The sequence below is a fragment of the Leguminivora glycinivorella genome, chromosome 1 (assembly GCF_023078275.1).
Source record: "Leguminivora glycinivorella isolate SPB_JAAS2020 chromosome 1, LegGlyc_1.1, whole genome shotgun sequence".
Classification (NCBI taxonomy): Eukaryota; Metazoa; Arthropoda; class Insecta; order Lepidoptera; family Tortricidae; genus Leguminivora; species Leguminivora glycinivorella.
The window spans coordinates 30,401,779-30,427,641 of record NC_062971.1 but is presented as its reverse complement, the minus strand read 5'-3'; the positions used below and the strand labels follow the sequence as shown (position 1 = coordinate 30,427,641).

The 25,863-nt window shown below is 40.8% G+C and overlaps 3 protein-coding genes across 3 annotated transcripts; 1 reads left to right on the top strand and 2 right to left on the bottom strand.

The window, feature by feature from the left end:
• Positions 1 to 162: 162 nt before the first annotated feature.
• Positions 163 to 639, bottom strand: LOC125225660 (28S ribosomal protein S21, mitochondrial). The gene is made up of 2 exons (XM_048129477.1): positions 398 to 639; positions 163 to 304 (listed from the first exon to the last, which is right to left on the bottom strand). Exons 1-2 carry the CDS (start codon positions 569 to 571, stop codon positions 188 to 190), a joined length of 291 nt encoding a protein of 96 aa, XP_047985434.1. The 5' UTR covers positions 572 to 639; the 3' UTR covers positions 163 to 187.
• A 683-nt stretch (positions 640 to 1,322) lies between these two features.
• Positions 1,323 to 13,372, top strand: LOC125227761 (WD repeat-containing protein on Y chromosome-like). Its single transcript, XM_048132079.1, is given in 19 exon segments — positions 1,323 to 1,604; positions 1,758 to 1,920; positions 1,923 to 1,948; positions 4,188 to 4,299; positions 4,469 to 4,626; positions 5,034 to 5,210; positions 5,803 to 5,979; positions 7,120 to 7,353; positions 7,476 to 7,728; positions 7,816 to 7,952; positions 8,184 to 8,272; positions 8,347 to 8,541; positions 8,939 to 9,061; positions 9,553 to 9,713; positions 10,103 to 10,314; positions 10,700 to 10,881; positions 11,186 to 11,327; positions 11,869 to 12,066; positions 12,640 to 13,372. Coding segments are annotated over 19 exon segments (3,204 nt in total). The 5' UTR covers positions 1,323 to 1,346; the 3' UTR covers positions 12,847 to 13,372.
• Positions 13,373 to 15,538: 2,166 nt separating this feature from the next.
• On the bottom strand, positions 15,539 to 20,829 carry LOC125226738 (ELAV-like protein 1). Its single transcript, XM_048130826.1, has one exon. The coding sequence runs from the start codon at positions 20,482 to 20,484 to the stop codon at positions 19,402 to 19,404; it is 1,083 nt and encodes a 360-aa protein (XP_047986783.1). The 5' UTR covers positions 20,485 to 20,829; the 3' UTR covers positions 15,539 to 19,401.
• Between the last annotated feature and the right edge of the window lie 5,034 nt (positions 20,830 to 25,863).

Sequence of the window (25,863 nt, the reverse complement as noted above, 5' to 3'; positions counted from 1 at the left end):
TTATGCAGGAGTGCTAAGCTAATAGTTTTGCTAGCTTTTGTTTATTGTTGTATTAAACTTTAAATCCAGGTAAAATCTTTTACATATACCCTCTACTTGGATGCAGGAATGCATTTATTGTTGATAATTAAGGGTTCCTTTATTACTTTTTTGGTACAGAACCGTAGAAATAAAATTTGATAGGGCATCAGTGGCATCCAGGGAAGGGTTCATGTCTGTTCTTGCGAAGCACAAATTGAATTTTCCTCTCCATATCTTCGTTGTAGATAGCTTTGCACTTTTCATGATTGATGCGTCGTCTCGTCTAAAACAAATTAAATAAGAATGTACATGAGAGTAGAATGTAGTAATATAAAATGGAAGTTTTAAACACGAGGACTCGTAAACAAAACTATACCTGGAAAGGTTTTTCATAATATCTTGTTAGCCTGTACTGCTCTAAGATTCCTTCTTTGCCAAGGATTCTGTTAACCAACCTGCAAGCATCGTCTACGTTGTTGTTCTTTACAAATACCGTCCTGGCAATAAACGACGGATGTCTGTTAGCCAACAGCCTTAAGGTTAATTGCATTTTTATGATGTAAAATAAATATTTTAATATATTAAATAGGTTTTAGAGGTTATGTTATCGAAATCCACTTTGACTAGGCTTGTGTCGTTCACGAACTATGAACTGTTAGGAATAAAATCCCATCAATGACCGAAATGAACTGAATCTTTCCGTGGTCTGAGAATCGGTCTTTGCTCATTTAGTTCAGTATAGGATCGGCGAGCGCGAGCGGTTTGGATCGAGAACGAATGTGTGACTGCGCCGACCGAGAGCGAGAGCTACTTAGCAGAGCAACAAAAAAAGTCAAGTTTTCATATTAAACTTCGGTTACTTACAACCTTTCGGCCCGGAATGTTACTATCTGTGGACTATTTGTATAATTTTGACACTATTCGGTCCCATTCGTTCTGATCTTTCCGACCGCAGTGGTCGCTGGTCTGGCTGAACTAAATGAGCAAAAGACCTAAAAGAGCGAACTAGTTCATGGGAGCGATTGAACGAGATCGGAGCGCTCCGATCAACGAACGAAACGGCACAAGCCTAACTTTGACGTCTTTGACACCTTTGAGACGTTTTGCGCTAACCTTTTACACAGGGCACCTTTGTAAAGCTGTGCACATATCAAGGTGAAAAAACGCTTTAGCGATTTCCTTTTCCGTCCCAAGTGCGCGAAGTTTATAAACGTTGCACACAGTTGACACTGTTTTGTCAACAATAAAAACAAACAACATTGTCATATTATTATTTTGTATTACAGGATTAATCATATTAGATAATTACTATTTTACCGAGGACCATGGCTAATGAAAGCGAAATTGTGGTAATGTCGACCTCATCAAGGATGTCGGATGCGTCTCCGTCGCTAGCAGTGCGTCAGCGGTGGCGCAACGTACCCTTGCACGAGCGCTGCACCATGCCCGATATGATAGTGCTGAAGAACGCTTTTCAAGAGGCATACCTGCACAGATTGCTCCCAAATCAATTTAGGGACCTTTTGAGGATCCAATTTAACTTGGAATACGATGACGAAGAGTTCAATATATTGTTTCTGAAGGTTTACTTCAAATCTTATTATTTACTCGTATTAAAAGGTCAATTATATTTTTGCTGTAATGCTTATGGCCGCTTTCGTGTAGGTCAGGAATAAAGTTTACACATGCCTGTATTTGTCCGAATGAACTATATTTAATTTGAAAAACTGATTTAGATAAATACGAACCGCAACGGCGAGATGGAGTGGGACGAGCTGGTGTCGCACCTGCTGCTGGGCTACTTCACCAACGACCCTGAGAACCAGCGTGCGTCGCTGCAGCTGGCCATCATGGGGCGTCCCACCATCATGCGCTCTCAACACCGCCATCCTATATCAAGATATGCTTCTGTCCTGATGTTGCAAAGGTTACCACCAATATGTTCTGCACCATTGTATACAAATAGAGGCGACGATTCACCCCACTGCGGTCCATGGATCACAGTCGGGGCGATCCACGTGAATAATGCGTTCTTGTGTGCTTAAAAATTGTTCTAATCAGAAAAAATCAAATAAAAGTCAAGGTGTGACATTTCATCGCAGCGGACTGCCGCCATTTTGGTGACGCAATCATAGACTAGAAAAAGTTAACCGCGCAGATGTGCCATTTACATTGTTCCTACTATCCCGTATCCAATATAGTTTTCTTTTTTTCTGTCCTGTGCTGAGGAAACAACGCTTCACGAAACGCTTACGAATCGTAACTAAATGTAAAATTCCCATTAGGCAGAATATAATAATGTGTCACATCTGATGGTAGACCTACTCTATGCGTAAATGGCCGCTCCCCCCACCCCGCGCATTTGTCAGCATGTGCAGTGTTTTCGCTTGGCAACGTCGCCTCTAGTACGTAGTACATATACCTCAATGTTCTGCACTGATAAATGACGATTCACTATCACGGGGCGATCATGAGCTCGCAGCACCGCTATCCCGTATCCAATATATTTTTCTGTCCTGTGCACAAACGCTTCACGAAACGCTTACGAATCGTCAAGCACGTATATATAGAAAGTCTAAGGGGGGGGTCCGGGTCATGAACTCAACCGGATAAAAAGAGGTCTCGAACATTTAATTAATAATGATGCAAAAAAAAAGACACTACTTCGTTATAAAACTATATTTAATCGTTTTCTTCTTAAAATTAGTTGATTGACAATATCATTAGCGTCTATTATCACGGCAGCTATTTCCCTATGGATAGACATAAGGGCTGGCCCCGTGAGGCGCTCTTGTCCCGTCCTATTACGCAAAAATGTTTTTAACCTATTTAAGGTTAAAAAAGAAATTTGGATCACACTGGTCGATGGCCCCAATAGCAGGTCTAGGTTTTTTTTCAGGCTCCAGGGTTGACCAATGACTCGGAGATAACTCGGATATCAAATGTTCCAAGAAAGGATAATATATAGGTTTGGCGACCAGTTGTACGAGGTGCCACTAGTTCACCGCCAGGGGGCCGATTTTTGAGTCTCACTTTCACTAAAATACCGGTTGAAAACGGCAATTCACCAATTGCCTATTATTTTCAGTGACAATTTTCTGAATTCGAACGCCGTGAGACTCAAAAATCGGCCCCCTGGGCATAAATTTTCGGCGCCCTTGGGAAGAAGATTCACTACGTAGGAAAAAAAATCGCGAGCGTAGCGAGCGCGAAATTTTTTTCATACTAGTGCCGTAATTTGAAGATTAACGCAATACACAATTTATGGATTTCATCAGACAGAGTGCGAAAGGGACAAATGGTTGAACTTTCGTAGTCGCACCCTGGTATAGTTACGTGTGGCTGAACGTGGATATCATTGTACATAAAATAACAAACAAAATGGGGCACTATAGTGGCCAAGTCAGGAAAGCAGATTCGGAATTTGTCCTTACTAAAAGAGCAGATAATTATAAATAGTAAGCGCGATTTTTTTTCCTATTGACTCGATTAATTAAGACAACCCGCCAGCGGCGAATCCGCGAACTTTCAAGCTTTTATCGTCTGCACTCTGCAGAGCTGCGGTCTTTGACATATTTTGGGGTATTTTTACTTCACAGGGCGCCTAATGTTCATCACTATTATTTTTATAATAATGCTTAAGAGTTATAATTAAGAGATTAACTGCGGACTCGATCGTCACCGTCGGGACGCCCATTTCGGTATTTTGCCACTAAGTGATCTGAGTGCTTTGAAATTCGCTCACCATCTGCTGCGACTCACAAAATTGCGCCTCCCTGAGACGTTTTGCGTCTTTGGCTTTATGAGGAACTTCGCTTTGGACTATCGGGTAGACTCATATTTTGAAGCGTTTAGGTGGCGAATCTCGGCTACGATTTTTCCACACTGATGTTGCAAATGTTTTCCACCAATACATTCTGACGTAACATTTAACCACGACATACTTATGTCACGAAGGTTACCATCGATAGGTATCCTTCTAAACTCACTAATCACTATCCACTAAATAATATTGGATCGATCCACTATCATGTGCTCGCAGCACCGCTATCACATTATAGGAGTGCTGTCCAACAATATTATTATACTAGAGGGACCTGTCGGCTTATTCACTTATTGTTATCATAACATAGTACAACAATTATTATTTGTGACTGTGTTTGCAGGATCGCAGCATGAGTCCAATGCAGGGCTCATATATCACGGCGAGCCGCGATGGTCAACTCAACTGGTGGACACTGAACATGGCGATGCTTCGTACCGCTTATTCATCTAGTCGTCAGTACACACTTATAAATATTCTTTATTTCATACGCAGTAAAACGCCGATAACTATCCTTAAAAGTGGTTAATGGTTATACTGTGCCAACCGTTGACTTCACTAATAACTATAATTAGCACCTACTAGTCGATTGACAATGGTAATAATGGTAAATATGTCTGCCAGCTGTCCTGAAAGTGCGCACTACGTGGGTGACAGACTGCGTGTGCCTTCCGGACGTGAACATGCTGGTGACCAGCTCGACGGAGCGCGACCTGCGCTTCTACGACATCACGGCGAAGACCTTCACGCTCAAGATTGTGATCACTAGCTGGGAGTACATGGCTAGTATTTCACAATTTTCACAGGATGATTTAATCTTTTTCTGTTACATATTGTTATTGAGAGCCTGTAATGTCCCACCTACTGAGCAAAGACCTCTCCGCGCTTCTTTCATTCCTCCCGGTGTTGAGCAGTACTTGGCTATTCTTTCAAAAAGGAGTCTAGCTCGTATCGCCATCGCATACGTGGTCTGCCACGACCGCGTTTGGCCTGGGATGCCACTGTGTAATATAATTGCTGAAAACCGCACCACTAATGACAGACAGACTGCACGAATCCTCAGGCCACAAAATATGAAATAGGTGAGTATTCTGGACAAAATTCTGACGATTTTGGTGTACGTTCTATCTTTTGTTTACACAAAGTTCTCGTTTTAGATTAAACAGTGGTCACTCTTTCTCTTTTATAGATATGCACAATGTACTACTACTTTCAAAAGGACATAAACGAGAACTGCATCTTGATTCTTGGAGACGTTGGAGGATATGTGCGGGTTCTGCAGTTCTCTCCAATCGAGCGAGGACCATTCCGGAATGAAGCTGGAAAACCGTTGCAGACGGTGCGACATATTGACCTACAACGTAAGGTATGATAAAAATATAGCAATTTTAGATATTTTATTAAAATATTACCTACACTAATAAAAAAACTTGAACTTGACACGAAGATCTGTAGGTATTCGGAACTCTCTGACGCTCCAAATCCGACTTCAAGAACCACTGTCCCACACTAGCATCTTTTGAGCGACTTCGTCTTCGAACGTTGTTGCGTCGAGCAGGAACCATAGAGAAGACAAGACTCCGATGATCGGAAACTCTAGTCGCCCGAAAAGACCACTGTTGTTGTAGGTAATACCTAACTTTCTTTTAAAGAGGGGAAATGCATTACGCGCATACCACCCAGGCCCGGGGATGGGCCTGGGATGGTTATGATGGACTCCCTAGGCAGATGAAACCTGGTTTACCCACTAAAACCCCTCTATAGCCGCCGCCGTGATATACGGCGAGGTCCCAGGCATCCCGAACTACTCGTCCGCAACCAGGTAACACCTACCTACTATAAGGAATGAGCGAGCCGAAGTCCTTCAATTTATTTTGAATCTACATAAGTAGTTTGATCAAGAACGTTATCTATCCTGCCTAGATTTTTTGTTATTAAATGTTTGTTTACTTCACCAGCGTGCGTTACCAGAATTGCGACTGATTGAAAAAGCTCGAGTCCACACAGATTGGGTGCGACAAGTTTCGTACTACTCGCCGTTGCACTGCCTCGTTTCCTGCGCCACATGCCCCGATGCGCTGCTTATGTGCGATCTGCAGGGCTCCAAAACACACAATATGTTCCACGTCGATAAGGTACTAATCTAATCTAAATATGCTGAGCTGAATCACTTTTGCTACCTACGTAAGTCCTAAGACTTTTTTAAAAATGTGCTTGCTTTGCTACCCTCAAAACCTTGAGTCAATAAAATACCCCTTTATATAACCCTTCAGGTGGCGGAGCTACAAGTTGCATAGGGGATAAGTGGCACGGTCGTTTTATAAAACATTCCGTTAAGTGGCAGGCGCCGGGAGCCGGACTCTGGGAAAAACAAGCCGATAAGTGGCAGGGACCGGCTCCCGGACCCCGTGCGACGATATACCTAAATATATAAATAAAACCGTCTAAAACTGTATCTAGCTTCCTCACACTTGCACGAACCATTCGTCACTAAACAAGGACGGCATTCAGTAAAGGTCCAACACCCTCAACTTCAAAACAGCTTGAAATATGACCCAATTTGATTGGACCAACCGCCTGCCATATTTGAGACACGTGTTTAAAAACCGTCTTTTTTGCAAAAATTGTACTGTAATATGTTAAAAAAAGGGATATAAGTGTAAATAAATGTATATTTAAGTCCCTGAATTACTTTTTTATACAATTTACTGTTTGTTTTCCTAAATAAAGTTACTTTAATACATGGAAGTGGAAAACGTAGCCACCTGATATTTGATCGAGTCTAGCAAAATTCACATAAATGGAATGTATTTTTTTGCTATGGAATGATTTTAGCCGTTTCATAATGAATCCAGTGATATATGGTTTATGCACAACATCCCTACACTTTTTGAGAAATTATAATTTTTGTAATACAAGTGACATTCGCGATGACCACCCGTGAGGGCCCCGCCACTCAAGGGTAAACTTTTTCTGTCATTTTATCGGTATCCTTGCCACTCAACAGCTTTTTATTTCAAGTCCGGCTCCCGGTTACCTGCCACTTTACGTGCGGTCGGCTCCCGGATTTCGCCACCTGAAGGGATAAATGAAATAAAATACCCCTTTCGAAAAATTAGGTTCAAGCTCACTTAGGTCCGGCTGATGAAAGTTCGCTCTTGTTAATAACGCTGTCCATATGCGTGAAAGAATTTATTGACTACCTAATTGCCCAGACCCCTGCCGACCGCGAGACGTCTAAAGACTTTGAAGTGACATCATCGGTTAATTTTTAGGGGATCCAATGCTTCGCGTTTGACGAGGAAACCCATGTACTAGTGACAGGCGGTCCAGACTGCACGGTTCGCGTGTGGAGCCCCTTCGTTCCTGCTGCTCCGAACTTGGTCCTCCAGGGTCACCACGCGGGCATAATTTCCCTCGTACTGCAGAACGGTGGACAGACCATCTATTCGCTGTCAAGAGACAGGGTTATCAAGGTCTGGGATGTTCAAGGGCAGAATTGTGTTCAGGTAAAAGATTGCAAGTATTTTCCTGGCTCTACTAATAAAGGCCTGCTTGAATGTTTGACCCGCCTGCGATGACAAGCAGTTAGGATAGGTACTTAGAATACATGTGGTCTTGTCATTTACAGACGTATATAGATGTGCCTTCTGAAATCGGCGAGCGTACCCCAATTTCAGCCGTCTACAACCCAGCTACACGAGAATTCATTCTGGCAGCCATCAAGATTGCAATTCTGGTATTGGATGAGCAACTGAACACTAACCATACGGATGGCTTTACGCATTCGAGGGCTATTTCGAAGATACTCTACAATCCTCTGTTTAAAGTGATCATCACATGTGGGTTGGACAGCATCATCATCAACTGGAACCCGTTAACTGGTGAGAATTTGTATTTACCTTATCACCTTTTACTTACTTAAGTCAATCGTGGCGTAATTAATATATGATACGAGTGTTTTATGAAAGGTAAACGCAATGTGATGATGAGGGACGCGCATACCCGGCAACTCCATGGCGAGCAGATCCCGGTGGAAATCACTGCCGCCTGCTTCGACCCAGGTTACCAGCTGCTGTGTACTGGCGCAAGAGATGGTTCGCTTAAGGTTAAAAAATGTATTTATTCGTACAGATGTAATTAATTATATTAAATTCAATAACCCTATTACGTACCCTTCTATGACATCTTCGTATTGTATTACAGACCAAGGACATTCGTAGACCCATTGTGAGATAGCAGATGCGATTTAAAACATACATTTTCTTTGTTTCGCACTTCATTCCCGACCAACAGCATATATGTACTATTTAAAGTTTAAAATTTCTAAACATTACAGACTTGGAATTTTAATTCTGGCCTCTGTCTGCGAACCTTGATGATTGAATACAATTGTGAAGTTACCGGTGTGTTCTGGGTTGAAGGGCGGTAAGTTAAGCACTACTGCCGTAAAATGTTCCATATGACCATTATCAATGGATGAAATAATCTTTTACTTACAGCATTATGGCAGTTGGGTGGAATCGACACGTGACAGAGTTCGAGGACACCGGCACAGCCACGACAGGCAAATCGTGGGAGACTCGGCATAGTGACGATGTCCTGGCCGCGGCGGCGCGTATGCCGTTTTGTCTTGCTACCAGTTCCTACAACTCCGAGATGATACTGTGGAAGTTGGAGACCGGTCAGCCGTACAGGTGAGAGGATATAGGAAAGACGTTATTGTTTCCAGGGTCTTGGATTTACTAATCAGTCAAGCGCCAAATAATCAAACTCGTCATCAGTCAAGATGGTCAATCATCGGTAAGTTAGATAAAAGCCATCAAATGGCGACCTATTAAACCTAGCATTGTCAAGAGTTGGTCAAGAGGATGTTCATTAGGTTAATCTATTGCCTACTTTATAGAAAGCTGATGAAGGAAGAAATTCTAGTTAGTAGCTCAAATTTAAGTGATATAGGTAAAATCGGTTTCTGGTGCCGTCTCAGTTAGCTGTCGGTTCGGTACCGTTATATATACCGTTATGGATACCGTTGTGGATGTGAAGGAGGAATATTAGTAGGTTTTTATTGTGATTACGAAATCTTCCTTGCAGAATGTTCTCGTGCACGGAGCCAATGCTGCGCATCAAGATGCAATTCAACAAGCGCGACTTAAGCCGCGCCGCTAGTCCTGGTGCGGCTGCCAAACGGCATTCTTCGTCCGCGCACAGACCCAGGTATTCCTTACTTACCTATGTAGATAGCATTTAGGCTTGGACCCAAAGCTCCTGCAGTGAAGTTGCCGGTAGAAATATTTTTCAGGTAGCGCCAACATAGCTTGCGCTGTCCCTGTGTATTGTGTAAAAACATTGTTTTTTTTTTTGGAATTTTCTGAACTGGGAGCTAGAGCTTAATGTTGCAAAAATTCGCGGAACAAAATAAATAGGTACAGGGAGAATCTATGACACAATCGCCATCTATGTGTGCAAACCTTTACAGTTTCTAACCCCATACCGTGATTGGTTCGTGAACCAATTATGTGGTAAAAAGTTTTGGTAATGCAGCAGTATGAGTGGTCGCGGCGTGGACACGGCGGCGGTGGTGCAGAAAGCTTCGCGGGCGGTGTGTATCTACTGTCTCGCTCCCGCAGCGGGCACAGGCTATGCGCCATCTCACGAACCAAGGAGACGAACACTAGATTTGGTTGAATGTTGTTTTGCTATTGCAGCAGTATGAGTGGGCGCGGCGTGGACACGGCGGCGGCGGTCCAGAAGGCTCGCGCGCGGCGTGTATCTACTGTCTCGCTCCCGCAGCGGGCGCAGGCTATGCGCCATCTCGCCGTGCACGCCATGGTCTTCCTGGAGACGAGGCCTATGCATATGCGCGTTGGTTAGTAAAAATGATTCAATTCAATCATATTTGTCTCGCATCTCGACTCTGCGTTGCGTCTCGCCCCATTGGCTGTCCATACGTTTGCTTCGTCACGGCAGTAATTTCAGGTGTCCGAAAGTTAGATGTAGTGAAGATCTGCTTTACAGACTAGAGTACACAGCTATAGTGCTAGTCCATTTCACCATCCATAACATTATATCCTCGTTTGTATTTATCAATATCGTCATCTTTAATACAGTTATGGTAAGACAGCTCTTCCGTTTTCCACGCTGGTTATTTTTCTTTGTTAGCTGATCGGTTCCTCATAAAATTTTTCGCCACCAAAGAGATTTACGTATCTTTATCTATGGCTAAGCATATCGAAATATTACAATCCTTTTTTATAGCATCACTAATGTTGTCCGTCGAAAACGGCATGGTGCAAGCGTGGTCCGACCATTCAGCCGGCGGGTTCCAGGGCTCCTTCCAAGCCGTGCACACAGCTGGCGACTACGTCTCGGCGCTGGCAACGGACACGAAGAACAACTACCTCTTCACTGGCACCACTGTGGGATACATCAAGACTTGGCTTATGACGAACTATCTTGTTAATAAGGAGGTTAGTACCAAGCCTGGAGAAGAACTGTCAGAACTGTGTCATTTTATGCGTAGTATCTGACACGCGAGGCAAAAGGGAGATAAAATACTTAATGCCGTTGGATTATTATGTACCTACCGTCAGATCTTGTCAGATGCAGAGAGGTGATCCCTCCTGCAAACAAATTACTATTACTTCAATCTATCTATACAATATATTCTGAGGAAATCCGTAGTGATACCATCATCTGGTAGGCTCTATATCTGCTCAATGCTGAGTCTATTATTGCAAAGGTGAGTTCTGGAGGCTATGTCGTAAGCCTCTGGTCTGGCATCTTAGGTTTTAAAGGATACTAAGTACTAGTTTTTCTTTCATTTCATACAGGACGACTTTGTTTCCCTCCCAGGTACACATCAACATGCCAGCTCTTCGCCTCGAGTTCCCGTTTTTGTGGCGCGATCGCATCGAGGGTCGAGCCAAGCGCTGCGTGCGCGATCAGCCCTTGCCCTTACTGCTGAACAGCTATAAAGGCCATGTGCGTTGCGTGACTTCTCTCGCGTATATCGACGAGTACAAGCTACTTCTCAGGTACTCTGCGCAGGCTAAAGCTTTACGAATACCATATCACTTTAACAGACCCCACATTAGCGTATCCCAAGTATCAGCGTCATTATTAGTCAACTTTATAGCTGCTTCTCGACGCAACTTTGGCGTGGGAGCAATGCAGTTTTTCCATAGCTCTGACTACTAAAGAAATCGACGCTCCAAAGAAGCGCGGGGATCTAGGCCAATCTGCGATATTAAACTTTATGTTTAAGCCGTTATACTCAGTATCAGGCGTGCTTTAGGAGTTTTTGACGTTCAATGGGTTAAATATAATCTCTCCATGCAGTGGCAGTTCAGACTACAGTGTTCGAGTATGGCGTCTTTCTGGCGAGTACTTGCAGACCCTGGGCTCTTTTCATCCTTGGAACTTGGATGTAACGTCTGTGCCACCTGATGTCAAGAAGGTCGCCAGCTTTACCACTATGAAGGTGAACTTTCGTATCCTCAATTTATTGATACTGAATAGATTTAGCTTTTAACAAAAAACCATCATTCATTTGATTATCTTACTGTAACTCGCACTCGCAGTACATTATGATACAAGTGCCGAAAAGAGGAAATTAGAACAGCGATCTATCAACCAGTGGCTACAAATTAAAACACGTTTGAAGGGAGTGTTTTAAATCGGCACGAGTTACGAATTCCTCTTCGCACATGTTTTACAGTAGTACTACGTTTTACAGTAAGTAAAGTGCATAATATATGGCCATGTCCATTTTTGACATTAGTTGCGTCAGCGCCATGAGCTCATTACCTAAGTAGTGCGGTAATATAGCGCCATATATGTAGAAAAACTACGTTTACGAACTTAAATAATGTTTTATTACAAATTGTTAAATGGCGCAGTCGGTAGGAGCGAGTACTCTTAATACCATAATCCAGATATGTATGTACTATGTAGGTACCGTTACTAATTATAAAACTGGAAGGTATATTTTAGTAAGAAACTTTTAACTCTTTCGTGCACAGGTGTTCCGCGGCGGATACGTGTCGCGTTACGTACCCGGTCAGATCGAGATCGACAAATTGCGCGACATCACGGAGCGCGAGTTGCGCTCGGGGACCTTCGGCGCGCCGTGCGAGGACCCGCTGCTCGGGCACCACTTCAAGCTGCCGCGCCGTCCCGAGACACAGGCACCGATTGTACTCGATGATTCTCTGCAGACGGTGAGTTATAAAACTGAGGATCTTAATGTGGAGTTCGCTTTTTTCGAGATTGATAAATTACGCAAAGGCACGTTCGGCGCGCCGTGAGAAGAATCGCTGCTCGGCCATCACTTCAAACTGTCGCACCGTTCAGACATGTAAACACCGATTGTGTTGAATGACTTTCGGGTAGATAGTAAGTTATAAAACTGAGTATGAGGCGGGCATACCTTCTCAAGCTAGGAACATATTACGCGGACGTCCGCCGCCTCCGTCGAGCGACCGCGGACGCGGATCTAGACAATGAATATACACTTAACCATGCCAACTATCGATCGTCGGTCATGGACGTGGCCTTGAGCGCGCGGACGTCCGATCGAAATCTGGCTCGCTGGATGTTTTGGTCAGCCAAAGCCACGTCCCGAAGACCGTGCACACTGATCGGTCGCGGTCGCGCGACCGCGGACGTCCGCGTAGTATGTTCCTAGCTTCACACCGGGTAAATGCTAGCCCGATCTATTTATCATTTTGTGTTCGTTTTACGTGTGAAAGGCAGGTTAAATGTAAGTACTTACTCCTATTTTCTTTTTCTAGATTCCGCTATACGCACATCTCCGCATGGCATCCACCACCCCGATACGTCGACCACGCACGCCGGAGCTGGTGCGCGCAACACGCCTGCGCCGAGCCGCCCTCGCCGGCAAGAAGGCGCATTTCGGCTCCGCGTCTAATATGGAGCCTACGCCTCAGAGCGCGCAGAGGTTGAGCACGGAAAAGCGCTCTGAGAAGTCTGAGACTTGAAGATTTATGTATGATCTAGACTTATTTTGATGCGTGAACTCGCATGCGATTTTAGTTACATTGCGGATTGCTGAGACTACATACAATTAATACTTGTACTATTATATATTCTGTGCCCTTACACGGCCCGCGTACTAAGTTTTAGGTTAATAGCCGGCGAACGGAGGGATGTAAAAGCGCCTTATTGTAGTTACTGTGACTTCTCCGAGAATATAATTTAACTCGAAGTTGGATGTCGTGTCCGACTCGTTTTACAACGTAACAATACAACTTGGACAAGGTCAAGTTCATGGACTTTTTTCAGAATTATACAATAAATGCGAAACAAGCTTGACATCATTATTCTTTTAACAGCTCAAAAAAGGCTAAAGATTTTAATAACAAAAATGATAAATGGATGTCGTGAAATCTAAAATATAACGTTATTCTGTATTGCTATTCAGGTTTAATATTTTAGACCGATGTTGTGAGTTTATATAAATATAAAATATGTTAATCATGTAATTCTATGAACTATATACGTTTGATGTGCGCTTATTACCTGCCTTGTGTTTAATTTCCAAACCCTACCTAACCTTAGACAACTCACATTAGCCAGCTTGACGAAAATTGCACTTCGGCTCCACCGGAAAATACGATACCTATGCAGAACTAAAAACATAAAACTGCATTAAAGCAAAGTATTTACTTCCAAGTCGGCGGTATTGCGACTTACTACCTATAACGCCCAGAATTTAACGTTAAGCAATCTTGATAACCGTCTGAAACATATCTTTGAAACTTTAACTGGATGAGATCCCTGAAACAAGTTCGCCTAGTTAAAATATTGAGTGTTTTCCTCGCTTTTAGTACTCATTATCATTATATGTTATGTATAAACATGATGTTAAAAATACAGCCAAGTTTTACATAAATCCTACTTCATTAAATAGATGACAAGGCATTGTTTATAAGTAATTTTTCCCCTCACTAGCTCGGAAACACGTGTTTTGTCCTTTAATACCAGCGGGTAAAAACGCATTTTATCCACTAGTGGGTAAAGTAATTTGACCTTGAATAAAGTCAAATTAACTGCTTTAAAATTGATAAAAGTAGGTGAATCTAGTAATAAAGATGATTTTCCCCTCACTAGCTCGGAAACACGTATTTTGTCCTTTAATACCAGCGGGTAAAAACGCATTTTATCCACTAGTGGGTAAAGTAATTTGACCTTGAATAAAGTCAAATTAACTGCTTTAAAATTGATAAAAGTAGGTGAATCTAGTAATAAAGATGATTTACCACCTGTGGAACTACTGGAAGCAGTGATAAACGCATTTTTTGCGATGTATACATAGTTTCCTCGCTATAGTGAGGGGAAAAGTTTTGTGTTACACTCGGGTGCAAATGTATTTTACTTCTCGTGTGTTAAAAAACTCGCAAGTTCAGGATTCTATTCACGAACCACTCGCTTCGCTCGTGGTTCAACTATAGAATCCTTTCACTTGCTCGTTTTTCAATTCCACACTCGGCGTTAAAATACAACTTTGCCCCCTTGTATAACAAATAACTATTATCACCTGTGGAACTACTGAAAGCAGTGATAAACGCATTTTTTGCGTTGTAGTTTCCTCGCTATAGTGAGGGGAAAAGTTTTGTGTTACACTCGGGTGCAAATGTATTTTACTTCTCGTGTGTTTAAAAACTCGCAAGTTCAGGATTCTATTCTCGAACCACTCGCTTCGCTCGTGGTTCAACTATAGAATCCTTTCACTTGCTCTTTTTTCAATTCCACACTCGGCGTTAAAATACAACTTTGCCCCCTTGTATAACAAATAACTATTACGTAGAATTTATAGAAAAGAACTGCGTATAAGCTACAAAATGAATGTAATAATGACATGACGTAGCTGCCTCAACGTAGGGTTGATAGGTCAATGAACGCCAAGGGCAGGGTGGCTTTCCGGCGTTCAATGATTCAGGTAATGAACTTACCGATTTCCCTCAAATTGAATTAATTATTAGCGTTATTATGTTTAACTCGTTTGAGGTGCACAAATAGGCAGTCGATTGTAGAGCAGTACAAAATTGACTAATATCGTTTTCGTAGTTTTTCTTATGTTTTGCATTTAATAACACGTCTATTCATTTACTTCAAATAATTGAGACGAGGCCATAATTATTGCGCTTTATTCATCAGAAAGTAGTTTTCTATTTAGATCAATACATACAAAACATACGACTAAAAGCCGCTCAAAAGGGCAATCTACAATTCAGACGCTCACATAGTTCGCAAAAAATCGTATCGATTTCCTCGTCCCTTGTTATGATGCAGTTAATTGCAGTTCATAAATAAGTTGGCGTGCGCTGGAACTAATATTTCCAAGGCAACGTGAGGGGGACGCCAGTGCGACTGCGCCAGCGGAACTCGGGGAGCAATGAACTCTAGGGGTGACATCGTTTCACCCTCCTAGCAAATCTGGTGGCTTAAAACTGGGTGTTCCAATTTTGTTTAAACAGAGCCCTCGCCTGCTACTGATTCGTTTCTACGCGAGGGTTATTGTTTATTCACCTAGATTTAAAACAAGTTGGGAGCTTTTTAAATCTTTTATGTTTAAACAAAATCAATGATTTCTATTTGCCATTGTATGTCACGTCTTATGATAATACAAATACATTTAATATCATAGTCGGTGTAGGTAAAAATAAAACATTTTTTATATTATTGCTAATGTCAATATTTTAATGTCTATATATTACCTACATCAGATTACATTCGTTGACATTATTCCAAAATTAAATGTAAGCAAGTCCACATGTTTGTATTTCCTCATACATTTATCGGCGATTTGTACTTTGTCTTAAATAACTCTAGAACTACATCCTAGGCCAAAACCTTACGATACCCAAACCTGCCCGAGGTAGGGCCGCCGAGACTGTCGCGCCTGGCGCCGCAGTCTCGGCAGCTCTCAGAACAAAAATAATAAACAAAATTGTTAATGTGGTTAAATATACATAAGACGCCTAAAAAAACGAAATGTTAGTAGTTAAATTAAATTAATCTAAACACAAACAAAAAACTAAAACACAAAATATGAATGGAGAACAAAACTTTAAATGGGTCAGGTGTAATGGCAGCGGTATGAATTTAGTGAAGTTATGATTGGAGGATTCCGTACCAGTGACGTAGGAGTAGCAGCTCAGTTCGAGAGTCATTTACTGGAAGTGTGGAGAGGCCAACCAAGGGTCTAGCCGAAGCAAACACCGAAAGCTTAGATGGTCATAAACTGGGTTAGAACACGGAATTTGTCCCTAGACTGTTTCATAAAGCATGGGAGAACCCAAATTCATTTAATTATTACTGTAATTGAAACTATAAAGAGAAATTCGCATAGTCCCGATGATTTCGGCGACGCGAATTAATCTCACGACCAAGTATTTAAGGTACGGAACCCTATTATTATGAGCAATATTTCTATAATCCATTGCTCCTTCATCCAAGCCAGGGACGACACAATATACATTAAATTACAATTAAGTAATAAATGAATGCCCTAACTATTAAAACGCGTGACAATTTTAAATTATCCAGCTGCCCAGTCGAGAACAAAATTTTTAAGCGTTGTCGTAATCTTACTAAATACCTAGCCTATTTCAGTGCCAGCCAGAAAAGGCGACTTATTTTGTTTTCGACGGTACTACTTGGACAAATTTAAACAAGTTAATTAATATCTATGAAATCAACGTATGAAACATTGAATTTTTTTTTCACTGCAAAGAAATGAAGAGGTACATTTAACCTGACTAGTTCCAAACACATTTGCATTTCGCTGTGTTATATGAAGTTCCGGAGCCGCCCGCTGGCTTCCACGAGGACCAAAGACGGCGAGGTGTGCGCGTCGGTGGTCCGGCGTGGAAGTTGCCGAGCTCGGCCCGTGTTATAATACAAACTTACGTTAACCAAACACCACACCAACATAATTTGAACTCAAAATCCTAAGCAACTACATTTAAGTTTAAATTAGAGAACACAGTTTATTTAAACTCTAAATATAATAATTTATGTTGCGCAAAATTATAGCTGACTAGTTCCGTGTAGTTAAGTACTTTAAATAAATAATTATATACCTTAATGAAACATTTATACTTATGTGAATAAGAAATTAAAGAAAATACTTATTCCAAATGCATTCATTATCCTTTCTAGACGATTTATTTAAGAAATTCTCACCTCTTTAGTTGTTTTATGTTACCTGATATGCATTTATGTTATCTATGAGTAATTAACTATGAAGTTACGGAATCTACTAGACACGAATGGGAACGACACAAATCTTGCGATAGGTAGGTACATCTTTACTCAGTTTACAGAAAACTTACACTAAGTAATATTCAATACATTAATATTATAACATCAAATGAAATCTATTACATTTCTATTATGATTACGATAATAAATTATGTTTATAATGAAATATAAAATTACTTAAGTAAATGTAATAATAAATAGTATGTATTAATGATTATTTAATTAAATGAATTAGAGAGACAATATCATAATTCATGTTGATGCCTGAATTTTGTGCGAGTTCAAAGGTAGCAAATGGGTACAATCTTGGAGTATTGCTTAAATATTCACTAAACCTACTGTAGGTCTCAGCAGGAGCTGGCGCCCTACCGCCCATCTGCCCCTTCCAACTGCAGCTTGAGCCAGGCATTGCCTCTAGCGTATCAGAGAAGAGTTTGTCAAGTCGACATTCACTACAAATATGTGCGCACAAGTCTGATACATATATTAGACACATACAAAATTTAGTTCAATAAAATGTTGATCAATAATTACAGAGTTATGTCATGGTCCTTCATCTTCATAATTTCGATTGAGATTACTTTTTAAGATAGTCAATAATAACCCAAATCAAATCTTAAATAATATCTATCCACAAAACGCCTAAATGGAATTTAGTAGAGTTACACATATGAATATACTGTAAGAGGGTATAATAAATATATGTTTGAATAATAATATCAGTAAAACTATTTTTCAAATGATTTTGTGCATTTGAGTCTAGCTCAAAATCAAACAATCAACCTTCATTATAATACATTATTTAGCGTCCTTGTCAATGAGAGATGAGGGTTCTTATTTGTAAAACTTTCGGAAACATGTACATATTTAATGGAAGAAGTAGAATGCTATTATACACTCTAGTACTGTGAATTCTCTTACTTCAAAGATGTGTACATTACTTTATCAGTCATAGTTGTATGTAATTATTAATATACTTTGACATCTTTGGTAGTCCACAAAATAAACCATAGTAAAGATAAAACAGTATTATTTTTATTGCAGCTATTTTAGTTTTCATAGACATTTGTAGGTAAGTAAATATAATTGCACCTGGCATTTTCATATATATAAATAATAAACTTTAATTTACTTTTACTTATAGTAAAAAGTTTCATATTGCACTGTCAATCCGTAAAATATTATTGCAAGAATTGAGAAAATTCTGCTAGCATATTGGTTCCAGTATCATGTAAATAATATCACTAGAACTTGTATAATGTAATCCATACAAGTTTATAAAACATCTAGTACATGCACTTGTTTAGCCTGGTTTGCAACTTGGCTTAACACACTTCTGTGCATGTTTTACCATAACTAATGTAATATGCAAATTGGGTTTAGAGCAGATGTAAAAAATCCGTTATTATAGTTTAGGCAGGTAACATTCATAGGTATCTATGAATATGATTTTATTGGAGTCACCAAATTGGGCCCAGGATAAAATTCAACAAGGGCCAAATATAGTGACTTCTGAATGTATAAGTATTGCTTGGTAACATGAGGGTCAAAAATGTCTATTTCTATTGGTGTTCCATCCTTGTTGGCAAAGAAGGAAAGTATTTGATTGGGGACTTAACTACCCATGAAGTTTATACACATACAGGGTTACAAAATTTCCTGATTACCTCAGTAGACTATATTTAATTTACCACTTGGACATCATAACTGACACAGTGTTACATCTAGCACTGCCTAGCTTACATTAAGAAGTTTAAATATGAATTTTAGTGATACATTTAACATTAAAATTGCTTGAGATAGAACCATTAGTCTACATCAGTTACCTGATTGGATCAAGAGTGAGTGTCCGTCAGCAGAAATAACTATGATATAAAATGGATATCTTATTAGAAAGGTAAAAGAAATATGGGAGAAATACAGTCTCACTGTTGTATGAATGAAGAAAATAAGTATTAAAAAAGTGATGTTATGTATAGAACCTTCCCTGAATGTGAGATTGTGAACTACTTCCTAGGCAATTGACAATTTGACATTATGTCAAAAACTTGTGTATTTTAAATATTACTGTAAACAGGCCACAAGAAGATAGTCACTTAAAGGAAGGTCCATATTTTGTACTTGTTATTCACACTGACTTAAAAAAATTCTCATGTCACACTGTTACCTATGTCATACTAAAATTAATCAATCTCTTGTGATGTCCATGACAGTAATGATCAACATTTTTGTATTAGCTACAATTTATTGACTAGACTTTGCAGAGCTTAAGATTTACTCTTATTCGTTTTGAAGCTGACCTGGAGCACCTGGCCATTCAATGAGTAGCCGTTGAGAGACTGGATGGCCACCACTGCTTCATCATAGTTGGTCATGGTCACAAATCCATAACCTTTGCATTTGTTGGTAGTGGGATCTCTTATAATTTTAACACTCTGGACGGCACCAAACGGGCCAAAGAGCTGCCACAGGATGCTTTCCTCTGTGTCAGCTCCAATATTGTACACGAAAATGCACCAACCTGAGCCTCCTAGAGCATTACCTTGAATCAGGGGGTCGGCTAGGGGAGAAAATCTCTGCAAACCTTTGTTGATGGCCAAGAGAGCCTTGCCCGCAGGACCGACGAAACGGCGTGTGGAAGTCGGTGCCAGGTATGCGGCCAGTGGAGCGAGGGCTTTGTTCTGGTTGCTGGGGTTGTTGGCGCACTTGACAGTCATGGGGCCCGTTCCACCAGGGGGCACGGTGCCATTGAGCTCGCGGATGGCAGCCTCGGCCTCGCAGCGCTGGTCGTAACGGATGAAGGCGACGCCACGCGAGGGCCCCTGGATGGTCTCGCCGTCGCCGCCGCCCTGCAGGAGGTGGCCCACGTTTACGTTCTCATGCAAGATGCGCGAACTGATGATGGAGCCGTAAGGCCCAAATAGCTTTTCTAGCTCCTGCTGCGTCATGTGCTTGGGCAAACCGGACACATACAGGTTAGCGCCTTTGATAGCGTCAGAGCTCGGCCGCGCGTACGACACTTTGATGATCTTGTTCTGTAATCTCAACCCGTTCAGTGTGTTGACCGCCTTCTCTGCATCCTCCGCCTTGTGGTAGTTGACGAAGGCGTATCCAAGACTTTGCCCGTTCAGGATGTGGTCGGGGAATACGGTCACTTTGTCTCTTATCAACTTGCAACTTTCTACTTCGCCGACGCTCGAGAACAGTGACCGGATCTCCTCCTGTGTCATCGTCTGTGGCAAGTAGTTCACTATTAGGTTGGTCTTCGACTCATTATTGCTCGGTTGCACCTTGCTACCATTTTGCGTGGGTTGATTCGCGTTAACGGTGTCAAGTGAATTTGCCATCATTTTTACTAAAGTATTTTTACAGATTTCCGGGGACACGGTCCAGTCGCTGGACTAAAAAGTTAGTTAAATACGAACTAGATCATAGATTCTTCACTAGTATTGTTAACACCACTTCGCGTTGGTTGAAAGCGTATGCAAGGAAAGAAAATCAATAAGATGCTGTCCACATTCGTACTTATCTTGCGTTCGGTGTTACGGCACCGACACCGACTCCGTTGAATCAAAATATAACCAGAAACACAAATTAACGTTAGTTTATTAGATCTTACGGAGAATACGAAAGCAAAGTGAAAAGGAAATCAACCAAAAATCTATGCGACGTGCGACCTATTCTCGTAAATTCATTTCTTTCACTTCACTTTCTTTTTAAAAGGTTGCCACATTAACAATTATCTTTCCACAATCTACCACATCAACATAGTTTCGATTCGTCGGGCGAAAACGCGTTGAGAGGGAGCCACTTTCTATGAAGAATTCTTATTAGCTTCCAACAAGTAACAAGATTATTTGAAATTGTTCTACAATTTTAAAATATATCAAACCATATTTATTACAATGATTTCCAATGACAGTGTGCAAACACTTACGCTATAACTTGACAATGAACAAAAAAATTGTCTAAGTATTTTAATTCACACATACATAAAATTTGATTGTGCTTCATTATTTGTTTCATTTTTATGTGAGGCTTTTTTTATCTTAACTACATGAATCATTATTAAAGATGTCGAATGAATTTAATAATAGGGTTTTTGGGGTAAATGAATTACCCTGAATTATAATTAATTTTATACGCTGGCAACATTGTCCATTGTCGCCAACATTACGTATAGGTTATCAAGGTGACAACATATAGAAGTTAATTCGATAGCGTTTACAAAGATTGCTAAGTGATTGGCTTCCAAACAAGTCAGTTGTATAGCTAGCTGCTAACACATTATCGTCCCGCACCAAGGTCATTCACATACTGTCCTGTAATGTAAGTGAGTTTTCACATTATCCGATCCGATATCGGATGTCGGACCGATATCCCATACATTACAGGCGCAATCTTGGATTTTTTCCATTGAAATCCTTCCGACATCCGATATCGGATCGGATACTGAAAACGGACTAGAGTTATTATGATTTTGATTTTCTTATTCTCACTTACGTGAAAAAAATCGAGGCCGTTTGGTAGCTATAAACAGTCAATCATTTCTTGGCACTAACAGAAGGCGGCTAATTTGCAAAATGTAGTGCTCTTCGGCCAGTTGACTTCATGAAACGCATGCCTTGACGTTGGCGGAATCACCGACGAGCCACAACACTTAAAAAATGATTGAAAATGTAGGGACAAAGGTTTAATTCCCACAGAAAAGTAGAATGTCGCGTCTTTCTTAGTGCCATGATTTGGTTGACCGTCTATAGTGTCTATACTTTAGTTTGGTAGTTACTTACCAGTAATTTAATTTACTTCAGCCCAAGGATTATTTATATGTATGTATAGGATTTACAATCTTCATAGTCTTCATACTAAGAATCGTACCTCAATTTTTTAGCGCCACCTATTAAATACTATCATAACTACACTGATGATGCCATGTCCCTGTATTATATCGTCCTTGCTTATTATTCGCTAGTATTTTATCATGCATTAGGCCCCAAGTTTTACAATGTTCATTGGTGCAGTCAGATACTTACTTTACTAGATATAATAATCATTGTATGTAGGTATAAACCGCGTTTTTAACAAGAGTGGCAAGAGTTTGACTCATGTTTGACTGCATTGATGCTTCCAACATGCGCGGATCCAGGGGGGGTCATGGGGGTCATGACCTCCCCCCTGGAGCCTAGGTTGGCCATACAAATAGACTACGTAACCCCCCCCTGGAGCACAGTATAAGGATAAATCAGTAGTTAATCTCCGGCAGCGGCGACGCGGTCGTTACTACTGCGCAAGGTCACGCAGGGTTGTACCTGTGCTACTGTCCTACTCGTAGTAACTGTGTATGGCGCTATGCTAGTACCAACGCTCTTTCTACCTTTTTATCTAATAAAGATTCAAGTACGTGTTTGTTTCTTAAATACTGACGAAATCGTATTTACATAAAATGTTTGAATAGATGTTTGCACAATATTTAAGTAAGTACCAAACTTTCGAGTATGATAGATCGCAGCATCTACCTAAATGTCGTTACAGATAAATCCTTATTGATTTTAATGTGTCATTCTAGCTTTAAATCTCACTTTTACGCCATTTACGTAAGCAATAATGTACCTAACACTGCAAAAAATATAACAACCACTTACTTTTCTGGGTGTCTAGGAATTCTAAAGAACATTCTGACATTTCCGCATTTTGAGAACTGTTCTCCATACACCCATAAACACTACAGTAACGAAAATATGTCTTCGGTGCTGACGTCATTTTCTCCCGAACTCAACACGTCAACACAGCGCGCGAACGCGGCCCCGACTATCCAGCCCAATACTTACCAGTTTCGCATGTATTCGGTGCATATGGAGAGTAGTTTTCGACACACCGCGCGGAGTGAAGTTTGTTAGAAGAGTTATTACTGCTTTATACTGTGCCTGGAGCCTGGGCCTTTACCACGTGACCCCCCCCCCTGGGCACGAAGCTGGATCCGCGCTTGGCTTCCAGCGCCTACAACTTTTATTTTTTAGTAGTGTTCTATGCTAATGTTTTTGCTGTGTTTACAGGTTAGGGTAACGTAAGTTTTGTTATATAGCGCGCAACGCGACATTCATTTTATTTCAATTCATACACACCGATAGACATTCATTTTCATTATAATTACCCATCCATGATTCCACGATGCCTAATTTTTTCCGCTTTTTTATGCCGGCAAGCTAGTTTGGGAGACTATTTAATTAGTGTATTGTGTAAGGCCTGATTTAGACAGCGTGCGAACTCGCATGCGATTTTGATTTTTGACAGCCGTCAATACCGCAATGTAATAAAACTCGTATGCGAGTTCTCGATCCGTCTAAATGGGCCCTTGGTTTTCAATTGGTTTTCGAGATATTGAAAATGTCATGGTTTTCGATTGCACTTTTTTGATTTTTTATAAAGTAAACGGCCGATACCATCGCAAAAATCGTCCCATTTACATTAAGTTATATCATATATAATTATTAAGCTAATGAGAATTCCTATCACCTCTTTTCGTTTTGGCGTTGGTCAAAGAGAATAATTATAATCATGGCGTTGGTTCACCCAGTAGAGATGAGAGGAGACTTCGAGCACAGTATAATAAAGAATACTATCGTAAGAGTGCTTCGAGTCCGGCATGAGTCCGGCGGAAGAACATAAGTAAAGTCAGATAGTACTCTTTATTATACTGTGGTAAAGTTCTTGTATCAAAAGTATTGAATTTGGAATGCTGAATGAAGTTACCTTAGCAACCAAAGAATCTATCAATGGTTGATCAAATCTATCATCAGTTTAGTTGATTGTCAAAGATTGTAAAAAGTGTACACAAATAATCTGTTAGTTTAGTTGATTCTCAAAGGATGTAAAAACTGTAGGTACCTACACGAATATTTTCAGTGATGTATTTCAATTGATATTGTGTTGTGATATTCTGTGTGTGTCTGAATTTGTATTAGTGCTTGCTGAAATTGAACTTCTATCCGACGCGCGAGTCGCGCGACGCTGAAATAAAGCGCTCGTAAGTAAAATTCATCACTTAAAGTTATCAAAAGGGAGGTGCTAATTAATATTCGGTACCCATAACGGCTGAATTGAAGTCATGGGAAACTCAAACACTTATCTGCATCAAAAATGTTGGTAGCTCCACTTCTTAAGTAGTTTTGGGCTTCTACTCAAAGTCGTCGTACGTCGAAAGTAGGTAAATCCATACTAATATTATAAATTGGAAAGTGTGTGTGTCTGTTTGTTTGTCCGTCTTTCACGGCAAAACGGAGCGACGAATTGACGTGATTTTTTAGGTGGAGATAGTTGAAGGGATGGAGAGTGACATAAGCTACTTTTTGTCTCTTTCTAACGCGAGCGAAGCCGCGGGCAAAAGCTAGTAGGTCTATATACCTTGGTCTCCAATAGGTACTTAACTACTTTACTAAAACCGGCTAAAGCCCTTATCATACTGGATTTGTAAGTCGCTCTAGTGTGTGTGTGTGTGATGGGATCATCCTGTTACATCACAGGATCGACTTATAACGTGTAATACAGTTTGGAACAAAATCTCAGGTAATTAAACACTCAGAGCATAAAATACTATGCTTTATGTGGGTTGCGACGACCTTGCGACAGGCTAAGGGACTACACACATGCGACGCACGTCAAGACGCGGAACGGACACCAGCGCCGCGCCACCCGAGTGTAATTTAAAAACGTTTCGTCAGACGTTTTTCAAATTACACTCAAGCGACGCGGCGCAGGCGTCCGCTCCACGCCCCACGTCCCTCGCGGCCCGTGTGTATTTTACGCCTTATTCAATACAAATTGCCCGGCATGTCCAATCTACCTATCATTTCCTATATCTGTGGGTAAACACATGATGAGTGTGCACAGAGAGATCGATCCATAACTAATCCATTAACCTATTCATAACTTTTAATTCAATTCAGAAAACGGTTATTAGGTTATGTTATGCCACACATTCGTACTATCGTTATGTTTATGTAGCTGATGACTCTTCCGGAACAAAGCGGCCGTTCTCGGTGCGTTCGGTGCACGCGTACTCGTTTACCACGAGGATGCTCAATTGCTCACAGTGAAGACGTTTATTCTAAAGTGATGACAAAAGCTAGGTAAAGCAGGTTTCTCTTGTAGCTGATGAGTTGTCGGGGAAGATAGGATGAAGCGAGCCATCTGAGTGCGTTGGTTGCATTGCATATACACGCGGTGTAGAGAGATATATATGTAGATATCTTACGGTGACGGTGACTAAAGCTAAATAAATCTGCACGTTTCTCGCGTAGTCGTCGACTTGTCTGGGATATAGTGAGTCATAAAAGTGCGTTCGTTGCCCGCGGTTTCATCAAGCGGGTGTTCAACTGTTCACTTCACAGACAACATCTTAGAGTGACGGGAGAAAAATATAGGAATATAATAAAGATGAATAGGTAGGTACTATACATTCGTCATGATCCGACAAATCGTCTGGAATGAAGAGAGATTTTAGAAAAGTGGTGCCATTTAGGGACCTAAAGACCTTCGAGCCCCTAAAACTGGCGTCTACCCCATCGACAAAAGCCAGGCTCATAGGTATGTTGTGATGATGATAGTTTTGTCAGGCTGAGATAGTGATTAATTTTATTTGTATAAATAATAAAATAAAAACTAAAAGTAAATAATCTAAAAATTTTATACAAACCTAGAACAATACCTAATAACTAATAACAATAAAAACA